General features: G+C 45.1%; 1 protein-coding gene and 2 pseudogenes across 1 annotated transcript in view; 2 read left to right on the plus strand and 1 right to left on the minus strand.

The window, feature by feature from the left end:
* Positions 1-2,664: 2,664 nt before the first annotated feature.
* Prdm9 (PR/SET domain 9) overlaps positions 2,665-16,994 on the minus strand; it is a 28,918-nt gene continuing 14,588 nt past the window's right edge. The window contains exon 11 of the mRNA XM_028866574.2: positions 2,665-4,103. Coding sequence (XP_028722407.1) covers positions 2,779-4,103 — 1,325 coding nt within the window. The 3' untranslated portion in view covers positions 2,665-2,778. The remainder of the gene's footprint in view (positions 4,104-16,994) is intronic.
* On the plus strand, positions 8,934-12,585 carry LOC114691323 (annotated as a pseudogene).
* On the plus strand, positions 13,431-16,378 carry LOC114691401 (annotated as a pseudogene).

Genomic DNA, 16,994 nt, shown 5'->3' on the forward strand with positions numbered 1-16,994 from the left:
GTAAGCCACGAGCCATGTGACAAGGTATAGATTTGTAGAAATGGATTAATTTAAGCTATAAGAACAGTTAGCAAGAAGCCTGCCATGGCCATACAGTTTCTAAGCAATATAAGTCTCTGTATTTACTTGGTTGGGTCTGAGCGGCTGTGGGACTGGCGGGTGACAGAGATTTGTCCTGACTATGGGCAAGGCAGGAAAACTCAAGCTACACACACATGCACATACAAGTAAAATGTACACATGTTAGGAGTACTATCATAACCATCCCCCACACAATAAGGCACACATGTAGGCCACATCCATAAACATTTTCATACATGCGTGTAAAGTACATAAAACAGAGCAGCACATGAACTCATTCATGTACACATACAACCCTGTCTGTATTTCATCTCTGAGTTTACAGAGATTGAAAGAAGCCAAGAACTGTTGCAGGATATTTGATCACACTATGAACCCCAAGATTGCATTACTTACTAGAAAAAAAAAAAACTGCTTCTAGCTGTGGTGTGGCTCATCCCTAGCACACACCTTTAATCCAAGAGCTTTCTGCTTGAATACTGTAAACAGGATTAAATAAAATCAACCATGGGTCAAAATGTGGAGCAAGCAACCAGTTGATAAGAAAAAAACCATAGAGAGTAAGAGGAAGTCAGAGGATGTGGAGAGAGATGTATAGGAAGTAGAAGGGAGTGTCGTGCGTTTGGAGGAGTTTTTTTTATTTCAGATGGTGTAGGAGAAAACTCTCTTTCTGGGACAACAGCCGAGGACATTCAGCTGGGTGCTTTCTCTGCCTTTCTGAGCTAGCAGGTTTACACTCCAGCATCTGGCTCCCAAGTCTTTATTGATAAAATATAATGAAAGAGACTTAACTAAAACAACAACAACAACAACAAAAAAGTCAAGGGAGGAGCCTGGCAGGAGAGTAAAGAAAAGTTATTCTCAGGTAACTGCAGAATCCTCTTCCCTGGCCCAGTGTGCTGGCTAGTCTTATGTTAACTTGACACAAACTAGAGTCCCTTTAGAAGAGTCCATTTTCTCAGTCTTTCAGCTGAGAAAATGTCCCCACCAGGCTTGCCTGTGGGCAAGCCCATGTTGGATTTTTCTCAACTATTGATGTGGGAGGGTCCAGCTCATTGTGGGCAGCACCACATCTGCGCTCGTGATCTTGGGTCCTATAAAAAAGCTAGTAGAATATGCCATGAGGAGCAAATCAGTAAGCAGCACTTTTCCATGGCCCCTGAATTAGCTCCTGCCTCCAGATTTCAGTCCTATCTGAGTTCCTGCCCAGACTTCCTTCAGTGATGGACTGTTACCTGGAAGTGTGTGAAAAAATAAACCCTTTCTTTGCCAAGTTGCTTTTGGTCATGGTGTTTTATCACACAGTAGAAACTGTGACTAAAACTCCCAGTTATGCCTTAAATCTCAGATAATTCTCCCTTAGTCCCAGATATAGTGGCATTCCTGCTGAGCTGCACCTGGCCTGGCTCCAGAGAGTAGCACCTAGCCCTAATCCACCTTTTGTTTAGCAGATGTCTGTCTTGGAGTTTCCCAAGTTTACAAAGGCCTATCCAAAACTTGATTCAGGAAACCCAGAAAACCATGGTACCTGAGAAATCAATGAATTTGCACTTGGCATTGTATTGTTGGGAGCCCCTTTCAGGTTGTTTTGAGCATATGGAAATTAACGGGCTAAACTGTATTGGAGAGAAATAAAACTGCCCTAGGCAAAGGGTTAGTGCTTCAGTTCTTCGAGGCTGGCCCTCCTGCAGCTGTCAATAGGTCAAAAGGCTAAATGCATTCTTAAGATGCCTCTGTGTCTTCATTCCACAGACCCCCGTAAACCCACACATCCATGTAGCTACCACACAGCTACACCCAGACTTGATTCTCTAATATTTTTTTTTTTTTTAAAATAGGGTCTTTCTATGTAGTTCTGGATGTCCTAGACATTCACTATATAGAACAGGCTGGCCTTGAAATCACAGAAATCTACCTGCCTCTGCCTCCTAAGTGCTGGAATTAAAGGTGTGCACCAATATGCCTGTCTGGCTATGATTCTCTAATAGTTTAACTGTAGTGATCTCAGACTTACACCTTTCCAGGGATTGAAATTTCACAAAGACCTGAGTATGAGTTCTCTAATGCCCTCTTGACTTTTTCTGCTTATGGAGACAAACTTTATTACACCAGGAAGCTAAATATATAAAGTATATATTTATATATATAAATAAATAAAGTAGAAACAAAAAACATGGAAGGGATTTGTGTGGGAAAGAACAGAGAGACATCTTTTGATCACCCAAGGAACTGCTTTTTTATTGTTGTTTGTTTTTATAGCTCATTTCAAATCATGTAAATGGGAATTTGTAGTAGTGGATGCATGCCCTAATCCCAGCACTCAGAAGGCAAGCAGGGCAGCCTGGTCTACAGAACAAGTTCCAGGACAACCAGGGATACACAGAGAAATCTTGTCTTAAAAAAAGAAAAAGAAAAGAAAAAAGAAAGTGGGGCTAATCATTTTATACTCTTGAATTTAGAAAAATCAGGGCTGGAGAGATGACTCAGAGGTTAAGAGCACTGGCTGCTCTCCCAGAGGTCCTGAGTTCAATTCCCAGCACCTACATGGTGGCTCACAACCATCTGAAATGAGATCTGGTGCCATCTTATGTATACAGCAAGCAGAATGCTGTATATATAATAAACAAATCTTTAAAAAAGAAAGAAAGAAAATCAGTAAACTTGTCAGAAGTTTTAGTAGAATAAGTGGGAAGGTGTTTAAAGGCTACAGTTGTCTTCCTGTGATTGTTGAGGTGTGGTTTTATTGCTATTGGTTTTCTCATCCTTCTTGAAAAGATAGGGCTTCTCCGCTGTGTGTGTCCTCTGGTGCCTGATGAGGACTGACTTCCATGTAAAGCCCTGCCCACACTCCCTGCAAACATAGGGCTTCTCCCCTGTGTGTGTCCTCTGGTGACAGATGAGGACTGACTTCCATGTAAAGCCCTGCCCACACTCCCTGCAAACATAGGGCTTCTCCCCTGTGTGTGTCCTCTGGTGACAGATGAGGACTGACTTCCGTATAAAGCCCTGCCCACACTCCCTGCAAACATAGGGCTTCTCCCCTGTGTGTGTCCTCTGGTGACAGATGAGGTATGACTTCCGTGTAAAGCCCTGCCCACACTCCCTACAAACATAGGGCTTCTCCCCTGTGTGTGTCCTCTGGTGCCTGATGAGGTGTGACTTCCATGTAAAGCCCTGCCCACACTCCCTGCAAACATAGGGCTTCTCCCCTGTGTGTGTCCTCTGGTGACAGATGAGGACTGACTTCTGTGTAAAGCCCTGCCCACACTCCCTGCAAACATAGGGCTTCTCCCCTGTGTGTGTCCTCTGGTGCCTGATGAGGTCTGACTTCTGTATAAAGCCCTGCCCACACTCCCTGCAAACATAGGGCTTCTCCCCTGTGTGTGTCCTCTGGTGACAGATGAGGACTGACTTCCATGTAAAGCCCTGCCCACACTCCCTGCAAACATAGGGCTTCTCCCCTGTGTGTGTCCTCTGGTGACAGATGAGGTATGACTTCCGTGTAAAGCCCTGCCCACACTCCCTGCAAACATAGGGCTTCTCCTCTGAATGTGTCCTCTGGCTCTCATTGGCATTTGACTTATCACTGAAACGTTGTCCACATTCTGTTTCAATTCTTGAGATTTCTGATCCAATAAGTGATTTGACTGTGTCCTTTGTATTTGTTTTCTGGCCTGTTCTGAGTGCTTCTTCCATAGTTTTCTTACTTTCCTCAGATCTAATTTGTTCTTTGAGTGTGCTGAGAAAGGCTGTTGAAATCTTCTCTCTTGTCCATTTATGCATGGGTTTGGACTTTCCTTTGCACTCTTGACTTCTGGCCTTGTCACTTTCATTGTATGAATCCAAATGTTGCTGTTCCTGAAGTTGATCTGGATGAGGATCCCCTGGTTTGGAGTTTATCCTTGAAGATGCTCTTGAGAAGATTTGAGTTCGATGATTCCATTGCATATGTAGACTAAGGAATTTTGGATTTGAGAAGGCCAAAGAGCACAAAAGACACGGATGGATCTCTGTCCTTAATTCTGTGGAAAGATGAAAATTTGGTTAGAGTGAATATAATAAATTGCCTAGGCATCTGATTTTTCATGTGATCAGGCCTATTCCACTACTCAGTCTTCATGTGTTAACAACACAAACTCAGCTGTGCTTGATGGTTCATGTCTGATCACTTTCAGTTCAAGGACAACCTGGGCTATGGGGTGAAACTTTGTCTCAAGACAAACAATAGCCAACACAAGCTGCAAACAGTGCATTCCCTTATTCCATTTTTGTTTACTATATCTTTTATAGAAATCTATAAAAGCTCACATTGGGTCCCTTTTCTACATGTCAGCCAGACTACAGTTCTCCAAGTAGGATCAGGGACAACTTTACTTCTGGTATAAATAGTGCAGCAGTGAGCATGCCCTACAAACAAGTAACTTCTAGGTTATATCCTACTTTACCCAGCAAACCTAATGCCTCATCCAGTTTCACTTACTCAGATCTCTGAGCACCTTTCCCCACACGCTTTCTGCCTCTATTCATTCTGTTGAGACATAGCAACACTTCCTGACTTAGATGGAATTTCCTTTAATGGTTTTTCCTAAGAAGGGAAAGGGATATGTTAAATTGGAATCCATCCAGCTAGAAGATCAACAGCTATGGGCAACTGGGTAGATAAAGGCAGCACATGTAAGTCTAAATTGTCTTCTCATTCAAAAATGCATATTCAACTGGGGATTCTCCTTAGTAGGATTCAAGTTAGAGAAGGCAGAGTGTTCTGGGTCCTATTGACTGAAAGACCCCGGCTTCTGCTGCCACAACTTGTCTTTCTCAGTGATCCACAAATCTTAAAATGAAAGTTAACTCCTTCCTCAGGTCTCACACAAAGTATTCATGCTTATTTCATTTACTCTTAGCCCATTCCAGATATAACAGAAAACCCTGTTTCAAAACATATCCATAGTCAGATATCATCTCTGACACCTAACCCATTGTATGCCGTCCTCCTTCCCTCTGGAGACTGAAGCAATCTCTAAGGTGATCACACACTGCATTAATTTTCTAACCAAAGCATCATTTTAGAAGAGAACTGAAAACCCCACAATTGTTTCATTCTCCACTGTCCTGGCACCAGTCACAAGCTCTATGTTAACAGGTTTATATGCATTTCTCTGGCATCTGCTTCCTTCCATTAAGTGATTTCAGCCCGTTCTCAAAGGTCCAAACCTTTCATGCCTCAACTACTTCCTCTGTCTGGGACCCTTTGACCAACTGTTTGCCCCTCCCAAATGCTATCTTCCTTCAATATCATTTATATTCACCCCTACTCCACAGGTCTCTAAACACTTTTCCTGGATTAATTTTCTTCAAAGTCGGAGTTACTTCCTGACTCTACACAGGTCTGTACATGTATGCATGTTTCCCTAGCTCATGAGTGTTTTTCCCTCCTAGCACAGAGTCACAATTTACTTGACAACTAATTGATATGATGCATGATGACATATTCATATTATTTACAAATGTGAAGGAAATTAAACAGAATCCAAAAGGATCAGAACAAACCAGTTCAGTAAAAGAGTTGGTGGATACTTGAGGACTCTTCTTTTGCCTCTACACGTATAGCACTATATGTTATATATTTTGCTCATAAAGTATTTAAAAATAAATTTAGGGCTAGAGAGTTGGCTCAGCTGTTAAGAGTATTTGCTGAGCCCAGTGCCACTTTGAGATCTTTGGCAGCAATTAACCATGCAGCTCACACACTATTGAGCCGGTATGATGAGTATTAGGAGACAGGTAATGCCTGGGGGGCACTCACCAAACTAAGACAGAGCGCCTGTGTGGCCTGGGCAGGCATCTCCATGATGGGTAAGGTGACCTGCTGACGTCCCACACAACCCAAGTCAGAAGCTTATTTTTTAATAAAAGGGGGACCTGCAGGGCCCTGGCCCCCGTTTTGGGTAACTGTTGCCTTGCTTGCAGACCTTGACTTTGATATCCTCCCAATGCTAATTCCCTGCCAGGTTCCACTCTCCTGAATGCTTAAGGGAAGTTCCTTGTCTGTGTATCCTGCATAATGGGCGTTAACAGCTTAGATGCAAGATTGTAAAACATCAGTAGTGAACTTCTGCCCTCCAGGGTCCTCCCATTGTGCTGTAAGCCTGTATTTAACCTCCTACCCCCTTCAAGAAATGACATTCAACATTTAAAATTAAAATATACACACACACACACACACACACACACATATACATATACATATATATATAATTGAATGAATACTTCGAATGTAATCTATGAATACGACAAATGTGATTAATATCATGAGTGTAAGTAATGAATATCATGAGTGTAATTTAAAAAATAAAAAAAAAAAGAGTATTTGCTGCTCTTGCAGAGGACTTGGGTTTGGTTTTGGCACCTACATGGTATCTCACAACTGTCTATAACTCTAGTTCCAGGGGATCCAACACTGTCTTCTGGCATCAACAGGCATTGCACACACATACATACATGCAAGCACTCAAATATATAAAATAAATACACAAATTCTTTTTTAAAAGTTAGAATATTTACCATTTTACAATCTGTCTTTGGAAAAAAGTTAGAATATTTAAAAACACATAAAAAATTTTCGGGCTGGTGAGATGGCTTAGTGGTTAAGAGCACTGGCTGCTCTTCCAGAGGTCCTGAGTTCAATTCCCAGCAACCACATGGTGGCTCACAACCATCTGTGGTGAGATCTGGGGCCCTCTTCTGGCCTGCAGGCAGAACACTGTATACATAATAAACAAATAAATCTTTAAAAAAAAATTTTCTACCGTAATTTATTTATTGAGAATTTCAGATCATGTACCCCAATCCGCTTATTTTCCAGTCCCTCCATATCTGCCTCTCACCCCTGTAGCATCACCCCTCAAAAGAAAATTTAAAAAATATTAATTAAAAAAATAAAAACAGCCGGGCGGTGGTGGCGCACGCCTTTAATCCCAGCACTCGGGAGGCAGAGCCAGGCGGATCTCTGTGAGTTCGAGGCCAGCCTGGTCTACAGAGTGAGTCTCAGGAAAGGCGCAAAGCTACATAGAGAAACCCTGTCTCATAAAAGAAAAAACAAAAAAGAAAAAAAAAAGAAAAACAAAACCTTTGTTCTATGTTTTCTGTCTCTTCAAAACCTCATCATTGGTCTTAGTGGCATTAGGAGCTGTGGTGTGTCACACAGTAGAACCTTTTGTTCACTTAGCTTTACTTGCAAGTGTTCATTGCAATGAGTTGTTGGTCTGGTTCAAGGCCTCTGGCTTCTGGAACACCATCATTACTGGACCCTCACCGAAACTCCTCTAGGATATTCTGCTGTTACCCTGAGTCATGGAGATCCTGCAGCTATGGTTCTGCAGGACCAGTCCCTTCACACATTCTGGCAGGTCATAGATGTTGGGGTGGGCCAACTCAAAGCTCTGGATGTGGGTCTGGGTGGTAGCTGATTTTGTCAGTCCTGGCCACTGAGAGCACCTCCCTCAGGTGAGAGGTGGAGCCAGCTTCTCTCTCTCTCTCTCTCTCTCTCTCTCTCTCTCTCTCTCTCTCTCTCTCCTCTCTCTCTCTTTTTCTCTCTCTCTTCTCTCTTTCTCTTCTCTCTTTCTGATTTATTTATTATGTATATAACCTGTATGACTGCAGGCCAGAAGAGGGCACCAAATCTCATTACAGATGATTGTGAGCCACATATGGTTGCTGGGAATTGAACTCAGGACGTCTGGAAGAACAGTCAGTGCTCTTAACCTCTGAGCCATCTCTCCAGCCTAGAGCCAGCTTTTCTATGCCTATACTATCATGGACAGCTCTCCCACACTGGTGGTGAGGGGCCAGGCCATCTCTCCCGAATGTAGAGAAAGCTCTCCTGTGAGGGGTGGGGCCAGCTCTTGTGCTGTAGTGGTCAGTGAGGGGCAGATCCAGTTCAGCAGGGCCGTCAGATTTCAACATGCATGGTTCCTATGGCTCCCTGTGGTAATATGGGCCACAGAGAGCAACATAGACCCCAGCTACAGCAGAACCATAGACTCAGCAGCTTGTGCCTGGATGTTGCCATGGCCTCAATGCAAGCCACCCAGATCAGTATGGCCCCAGTGGCAGCATGGCCCTCAGACACCAACATGGCCACAGGTGGCAGCCCAGACCTTGGCCATCTGCGTGGCCTTTGGTGGCAACACAGGCCACAGACATCTACATGGACCTCAGTTGTAGTAGGAACATGGATTCAGACATGGTCCTGAGCAGCAGCCCAGGCTGAGATGTCACCGTGGCCCCAAGTAGCAGTATGGCCCTCGGACACTAACATGGTCCTAAGTGGCAGGCCAGAACCTGGGCATCCACACAGCCTTCGATGGTAATAGGAGCCATGGACATCAACACAGACGCTGGATGCAGTAGGGCCACGGACCTAGATATGGCCCTTGTTTGGCTGCAGCTCAGACTGGACGTCACTGTGGTCCCCAGTGGCAGTGCAGGCCCCTCAGAAATGTATGGCCCCAGTTGCAGCCTGACCCTCAGCAGGCACTGAATGGACATACACACATGCAAGCAAACACTCATACGTATAAAATAAATACATCAATTCTTTTTTAAAATCATACTATTTAAAAACATAAAAATTTTATAGCACTTAAAAGCACATAAAATAATCTTTAATTTTAGAAGTACTTGAAAATGTACTGAATTTCTATTTTCCTTTCACTCTGCTTAAGAATTGAAACACGCCCGGCCCATCTCCCCCGCTCCCCACCGGTTCCCTGAGGCCCTGCCGGGTTGGGCTGCGGGCGGCCGGGCGCCGACGGCCAGCCGGCTGGGCGCACGCGAGGGTGGGTAGTCGGACGCGCCGAGGGCGCCGGGCACGCACAGCCCAGGCCGGCGCTGCAAGGCCCTCCCGGGAGGGCCGGGGCCGCGCTCAGAATTCTATTTGGCTGCTACTTTGAAATACAAGCCCTAAAGATGCCACCTTGTTTGGACTTAGAGGATGACCTGGATAAGTGATAAAAATTAAGACATTTTGGTTTTCTTATTGTTCACTTTGCATATACTTCTGGAATAATACACCATGGTTTTGGATGACCTCCCAAACTTTGAAGACATCTATACTTCCCTGTGTCCATCAACAATGGAAGACTCAGAGGTGGACTTTGACTCTGGACTAGAAGATGATGACACAAAAAGCGATAGTTTTTTGGAGGATTCCACAATTTTTGTAGCCTTCAAAGGAAATATAGATGATAAAGACTTCAAATGGAAACTGGATGTAATATTAAAGAATGTGCCTAACTTGTTACACATGGAATCCAGCAAGCTAAAGGTGCAGAAAGTGGAGCCCTGGAACAGTGTGCGTGTCACATTCAACATCCCCCGGGAAGCAGCGGAGCGGTTATGGATCCTGGCTCAGAGCAACAACCAGCAGCTTCGGGATCTGGGGATTCTCTCCGTTCAGATTGAAGGGGAAGGTGCTATCAACCTGACTTTGGGTCAGAACCGGAGCCAAGATGTGAGAATGAATGGACCCATGGCATCTGGAAATTCTGTTAGGATGGAGGCAGGATTTCCCATGGCAAGTGGTCCAGGATTAATAAGGATGACGAGGCCTGCCACTGTTATGATGCCCCAGGGTGGGAACATGTCATCTTCCATGATGGCACCAGGCCCCAATCAAGAACTGCAGCCCAGGACTCCTCGCCCTGCTTCTCATTCAGATGCAAAGGATCCACTTCTCTCTGGACTCCATATACAGCAACAGAGTCATCCCTCAGGATCTTTACCTCCAGCACATCACCCAATGCAGCCTGTTCCTGTGAATAGGCAAATGAATCCAGCTAATTTTTCCCAGCTGCAGCAACAGCAGCAGCAACAACAGCAGCAGCAGCAGCAACAGTTGCAGACAAGACCTCCACAGCAACATCAGCAGCAACAGCCACAGGGGATTTGACCACAGTTTACTGCTCCAACTCAGGTGCCTGTTCCTCCAGGCTGGAACCAGTTGCCTTCTGGAGCCCTACAGCCTCCGCCAGCCCAGGGCTCTTTGGGCACAATGACTGCAAATCAAGGGTGGAAGAAGGCTCCCTTGCGTAGCCCAATGCAACAACAACTGCAGGCAAGACCTTCCTTAGCCACCTTCTCACCCTCCCCCTCCTTATCGCTTTGGCAGCCAGCAAGCCTCACAAGCCCATACAAACTTTCCTCAAATGAGCAACCCAGGCTAGTTCACAGCTCCTCAGATGAAGAGTTTGCAGGGAGGGCCCTCCAGGGTCCCAACCCCCCTGCAACAACCCCACCTCACCAACAAGTTTCCTGCCTCCTCACCCTCCTCCTTCCAGCAGGGATACCCTGTATCCTCCCCAACGGTTAACCAAACTCAACAGCAAATGGGACCAAGGCCACCTCAAAATAACCCACTTCCCCAGGGATTTCAGCAGCTTTTCAGCTCTCCAGGTCGGAGTCCCATGGTTCAACAGGGAAATGTGCCACCTAACTTCATGGTGATGCAGCATCAGCCACCAAACCAGGGGCCACAGAGTTTACACCCAGGCCTAGGAGGAATGCCTAAACGCCTCCCACCTGGCTTCTCAGCAGGACAGGCCAATCCGAACTTTATGAAAGGTCAGGTGCCTTCCACTACAGCAACCACCCCTGGGAATTCAGGAGCCCTTCAACTGCAAGCAAATCAAAATGTCCAGCATGCAGGTGGTCAAGGAGCTGGTCCTCCTCAAAACCCGATGTCTCACGGGCCACCAAACATGATGCAACCCAGCCTCATGGGAATTCATGGCAACATAAACAACCAGCAGGCTGGTAGCTCTGGAGTTCCTCAGGTGACCCTGGGCAACATGCAAGGCCAGCCACAGCAGGGCCCACCATCTCAGCTGATGGGCATGCACCAACAGATTGTACCCTCTCAGGGCCAAATGGTCCAGCAATAAGGAACTTTGAACCCTCAAAACTCTATGATCCTTTCAAGGGCCCAGCTTATGCCACAGAGCCAGATGATGGTGAACCCTTAGAACCAAAATCTTGGGCCTTTACCCCAAAGGATGACCCCACCCAAGCAGATGCTTCCCCAGCAGGGCCAACAAATGATGGCACCACATAACCAGATGATGGGGCCTCAGGGGCAAGTTTTGTTCCAGCAGAAACCAATGATAGAGCAAATAATGACCAATCAGATGCAAGGGAATAAGCAGCAATTTAACACTCAGAACCAATCAATGTCATGCCGGGACCAGCACAGATAATGAGGGGACCAACTCCGAACATGCAAGGAAACATGGTGCAATTTACAGGACAGATGTCAGGACAGATGCTGCCTCAGCAAGGGCCTGTAAACAACAGTCCATCTCAGGTTATGGGGATTCAGGGGCAGGTTCTGCGGCCACCAGGGCCCAGCCCACATATGGCCCAGCAGCATGGTGATCCTGCTACTACAGCAAACAGTGATGTCAACTTGTCTCAGATGATGCCTGATGTTAGCATGCAACAAGCCAACATGGTTGCCCCACATGTACAGACCATGCAGGGAAACAGTGCTTCAGGAAACCACTTCTCAGGCCATGCGATGTCTTTCAATGCACCATTCAGTGGTACACCCAATGGAAACCAGATGTCTTGTGGTCAAAATCCAGGCTTCCCAGTCAATAAGGATGTAACATTAACAAGCCCATTGTTGGTCAACTTATTGCAAAGTAACATTTCTGCAGGCCATTTTGGTGTAAACAATAAACAAAATAATACCAATGAAAATAAACCGAAGAAGAAGAAGCCACCTGGGAAAAAGAAAAACTGTCAGCAAGATCTAAACACCCCAGATAATCGTACAGCTGGTCTAGAGGAGGCTGACCAACAGTCATTACCTGGAGAACAAGGAATCAACTTGGACAACACAGGCCCTAAACTGCCAGAATTTTCAAACCGGCCACCAGCGCCTTCACAGACTTTAGTCCCAAAGGAGATTGCAGCCACAGCACTGCAGGGGCCTGTTGCCAGACCAGAACTTGAGGCAAATGCTGCCATAGTCTCTGGACAAAGCAGTGAGCCAAAAGAGATAGTTGAGAAGTCCAAAACCCTGAGCCGAAGAAACTCTCGAACTGAGGAGCCAACTGTGGCTTCTGAGAGCGTGGAAAATGGACATCGAAAATGATCCTCTCGGCCTGCTTCAGCCTCCAGCTCTACAAAAGATATAACTGGTGCAGTGCAATCCAAGCGAAGAAAATCCAAGTAAGCAAGCTGGAAGATGACTTGATACTTGTAAATGTGTGTGAATTTTACAAAGAGCAATTTTCAGCTGTGACTTTTTAAATCTATTTCTGTACAGTTAGTCATTTTAGTAACTCAGTCCTTTTCCTAGTCCCTGAAACCTGTCTCATAAAGTGCAATGGGGAGCAGCCCTTTTGGTGTTGCAAAATGAAGTTCAAGGCTTCTAAAATGTTGCCATGTATTGAAAGGAGCTAATGCCATTATAAATGTTATTAGTTTCACATTTCTTAAGCAGCCTAGTGCTGTGGGATGTTCTGTATGTCCTGTGGGAGCCCTTCTTGGGTTCCTTGTGGCGTTACCCAGCAGGTCCGTATAGAGGATGATTAGGACCATGGGCCTGAGTGCAGGTGTTTGAGATGGTCTGCACTTGGCTGTACTGGGGGATGGTCTGTATGTCAAGTTGTTCTGATTGATCAATAAATAAAACCTGATCGGCTGTGACTAGGCAGGAAGGATAGGCGGGACTAACAGAGAGGAGAAATAAAAGGACAGGAAGGCAGAAGGACTGGCTGCAGCCGCAGCCATGACCAGAGACACTGCAGCCGCAGCCATGACCAGTAGCATGTGAAGACGCTGATAAGCCACCAGCCACGTGGCGAGGTATAGATTTGTAGAAATGCGTTACTTTAAGATATAAGAATAGTTAACAAGAAGCCTGCCACGGCCATACAGTTTGTAAGCTATATAAGTCTCTGTGTTTACTTGGTTGGGTCTGAGCGGCTGTGGGACTGGCGGGTGACAAAGATTTGTCCTGACTGTGGGCAAGGCAGGAAAACTCAAGCTACAGCCTAGAGTACAGGGTGAGCATTTGTAGATCTTCTAATGATATATTGTGCTGTGGAAGTACTGTGTGTGAATAGCAGTAGTGGGGCAAAAAGCAATCCTGTCATTTGGAAATGTAAATAATTTTATTATATAGTGTTTTGGATGTATTTGTTGTAGAAACGGACCAGTGAATAAAGAGAATCTAAGGGTTTGTACAATGTGAAAAAAAAAAAAAAGAATTGAAACACAAGGAGTCCCATGGACTCTGAAACTTCACGTAGCAGACACAGCAGTGACTAGCAGGGTGTCCTGTGATGCCAGAGTGCACCCGCTTTCCTAGGGGATGCAGCTGTCTGCTCCAAAAAGGAGCCTCCTCCCACACCGGCTGTAAAGCCAGCTGCCTAGAGGCCCAGGAAAAGCACTGCTCCTGCTATTCTAATATTTTGAAGGAGCTCATGTGTTTAGGAGGATGTGAGCACACCTTCTGTAGTGATTGTAAAAGTGACTGTGTTGGAACAGGATGCCCAGTGTGTTATATCCCAGCCTGGGTCCTAGACCTTCAGACAAACAGACAATTGGACAACATGATGCACCTGTATAGTAAGCTTCAAAATTTGCTTCATAATAATAAACTTTTAGATCCAAAAGATGACACATCTAGGACAATATTATTTGGTGATGAAGAAAGGAAGTAGAATTCAATAAAAATGTGGTTTAGTCCTTGAAGTAAGAGGGTCAGATATGCTATGAATAAGTGTCAGCACTAACCCAGCCTCAAAAGGCAAAGGATGACAAAGCCCACCAAGGATCAGTGTATGAATTTGTTTCTACAAGTCCTCATGAAGTTGTTTCTAAGAGGGTTAAAACAGCTTTCAGAACATCTGCAAAAAGGCAGAAGAAATCTTTAGCTGAGATCAATGAGGAGTGGAATTTAAGGCCAGGAAAGAAGATAGTTAATTTGATTCCAAAGAGGAACTGAAGGAGAGCCTCCTGTAGCCAATCACCAGTTGTGAGAGTCCACCAGTAAATGGTGAAATAGATTTCTTAGTAAGTGACTCTGCTGCAGAATCTGGATGTTCTGGAAGCTTGACTAAAGTCTCTTTACCATTGGCTGGGCATATAGTGTCTCCAGACACTGTGAGCAAGAGTGAAAAGACTTCTGAGAGGAAGGAAGGTCTATGTAAAAGATCTTCATTCAGCAGGGCATAATGGAAATCTCCAAGGTTGCAGCAGGTCTCCCAATCCTACTTCTAAGTGATGTGGAAGCAACATTCCAAGCACCACCAGAGATTTAGAAGGCCAACAGTGCTTGCAGAAAACATACTGGTGACTGTTCTTCACTGCCTTCGGGCAGACTTCAAGTTGACGTCACACTCAGGAGAAATAGTAACGTATCAGATGACTCCCTTAGTCGTTCACCAGGCACACCCCCACCTCTGCTGCATAGCTCAGCTCACAGACAAATGATGTCAAACCCCCCACACAGTGAAGCTGTCACCCAACATTATGGCCAGGAAAAAAAGTCAGAGGAGAGACTTTGCTTCATATCGCTTCTATGAAGGGCAATATACCTTCTGTTGAATAATACTCTTTTTTTAAAAAATTTGTTTATTCATTATGTATACAGTGGTCTGCCTGCATGTATGTCTGCAGGCCAGAAGAAGGCATCAGATCTCATTATAGATGGTTGTGAGCCACCATGTGGGTGCTGGGAATTGAACTCAGGACCTCTGGAAGAACAGCCAGTGCTCTTAACCTCTGAGCCATCTCTCCAGCCCTGAATAATACTCTTGCAAAATGGAAATGACCCAAATGTTAATGATCATGTGGGATGGACACCATTGTATGAAGCCTGTAGTCATGGTCACTCAAAGGTAGTGGAATTCCTGTCCAGCATAAGGCTTTGGTGAATACCACTGGGCTATCGGAAAAACTCAGCACTCCATGATGCAAAAAGAATGGGAACATGGATATAGTCAAGGTGTTACTGTCCTATAGTGCCTCCAGGAATGCTGTTAACATACTTGGTATGTGGCTCATGGGTTATACAGACTGTCTTAGTCACTGTTCTATTGCTGTGAAGAGACACCATGATCAAGGCAACTCCTACAGAAGAAAGTATTTAACTGGCGGGGGGGGGGGGGGGGGCCTTGCTTACAGTTTTAGAGGTTAGTATATTATCATCACGACAGGGAACATTGTAGCAGGCATGGCAGGCATGGTGCTAGAGAAGTAGTTGAGAGCTACATCTTGATCAGCAGGCAGAGTAAGAGATACTGGGCCTCACATGGGCTTTTGAAACCTCAACGCCCAGCCCCCAGCAACACACTTTTTCTAACAAGGCCACACCTCCCATCCTATCAAAGAGTTCCACTCCTTGATGACTAAGCATTCAAATATGAGAGAATGGGGGCTATTCTTATTCAAAACATCACACAGACAATATGTGATCATTACTGATGCTACCAGAAAATAAGTGATTGGCCATGAATGCTAGGCAACAAAAGAATGGGCCACTGATGCTTACAGGCAGAGTACTTGCTTCAGAACAACAGAAAACGCTCAGCAAACTTGAGAAAGTTTTTTTGTTTGATTGGGGTTTTTTTGTTTTGTTTTTTGAGACAGGATTTCTCTGTGTAGCTTTGGAGCCTGTCCTGGAACTGGCTCTGTAGACCAGGCTGGCCTCAAACTCACAGAGATCAGCCTGCCTCTGCTTCCCAAGTGTTGGGATTAAAGGTGTGTGACACCACCGCCCGGCGGGATTAATTCTTAAGGCGTTTGACAGTACTATAATGCCTGTAATTGTTGCTGATGATGAAGCTCAAAGTACTTTGATGTGTATGTTTGGGATTCTCAAATGGATGCTGGCTCCTGAAGTTTGATTGGGTGAAAGCCTGGCTATAAAGTACATGAACAGGAAGAAAAGTACAAAGTTCCTGAAAGTCCACAGAGGAACAGGCTCAACAGAGAGCCAGAGCTGTTTGATGGATCTTACTTCTTTTGGACAGGAAACCAAACATCATCCACAGAACCACCTCCTTGAGCTCATGGCTGCAGCAGGGGCAAAGGCCTCAGTAGAAGCCCAAGTCAGACTGACACGACTCTGAAACATCAATACAGTTGCATACCATGGGAATCCTGACTCTGATCAGCACCTTTGTACGAAACCATCATCTATGAAGATCTCTTCCATGGTCATTTGGAAAGGGATCAGCAGGGCAAAGTCTGTATGGCTCCTTCATGTGACTCATCAGCTGTGTAATGGCCTTTGAATTGTTTCCTCTTGACAGTTGAATATCATACCAAGTAAACATTTTAATTTAAAGATACATGGTTTGTTAGAACCCAGCCATTGGGGTATGTTTGGTCATTCATATTCTTATGGATAGGTAGAACCATTCACATTTCCCCTCTTTTAATTACAAAATAAAACAACTGATACTAGATTAGGAATTCATTTAGATACCTAAACTGCTTTTAAGACTTTTTTGTTCTCATGAGGGAGGATGGAGCTCATTGGTAGAGTCTTCATGAGCCACAGTTTCCACACTGGGAACTACAAAGATGTTTTCATTTTACAAGTGGTCTTGTGGTTTTTTTTATTGATCATGTGTCCTAGTTAGTGTTACTATTGCTGTGATGAAACACCATGACCAAAACAACATGGGGAGGAAAGGATTTATTTCAGCTTACACTTCCAGGTTAACAGTCCATCACTGAGGGAAGTCAGGGCAGGAACCTAGAGGCAGGAGCTGATGGAGAGGGAGGGCATTGGGAGGAGTGCTACTTACTGGCTTGCTCTATTTGGCTTGCTCAGCCTGTTCTCTTATAGAATCTAGGACCACCAGCTCAGAGGTGACTCCACCCACAATGGACTG

The sequence above is a fragment of the Peromyscus leucopus genome, chromosome 8a (assembly GCF_004664715.2).
Source record: "Peromyscus leucopus breed LL Stock chromosome 8a, UCI_PerLeu_2.1, whole genome shotgun sequence".
NCBI classification, from domain to species: Eukaryota; Metazoa; Chordata; class Mammalia; order Rodentia; family Cricetidae; genus Peromyscus; species Peromyscus leucopus.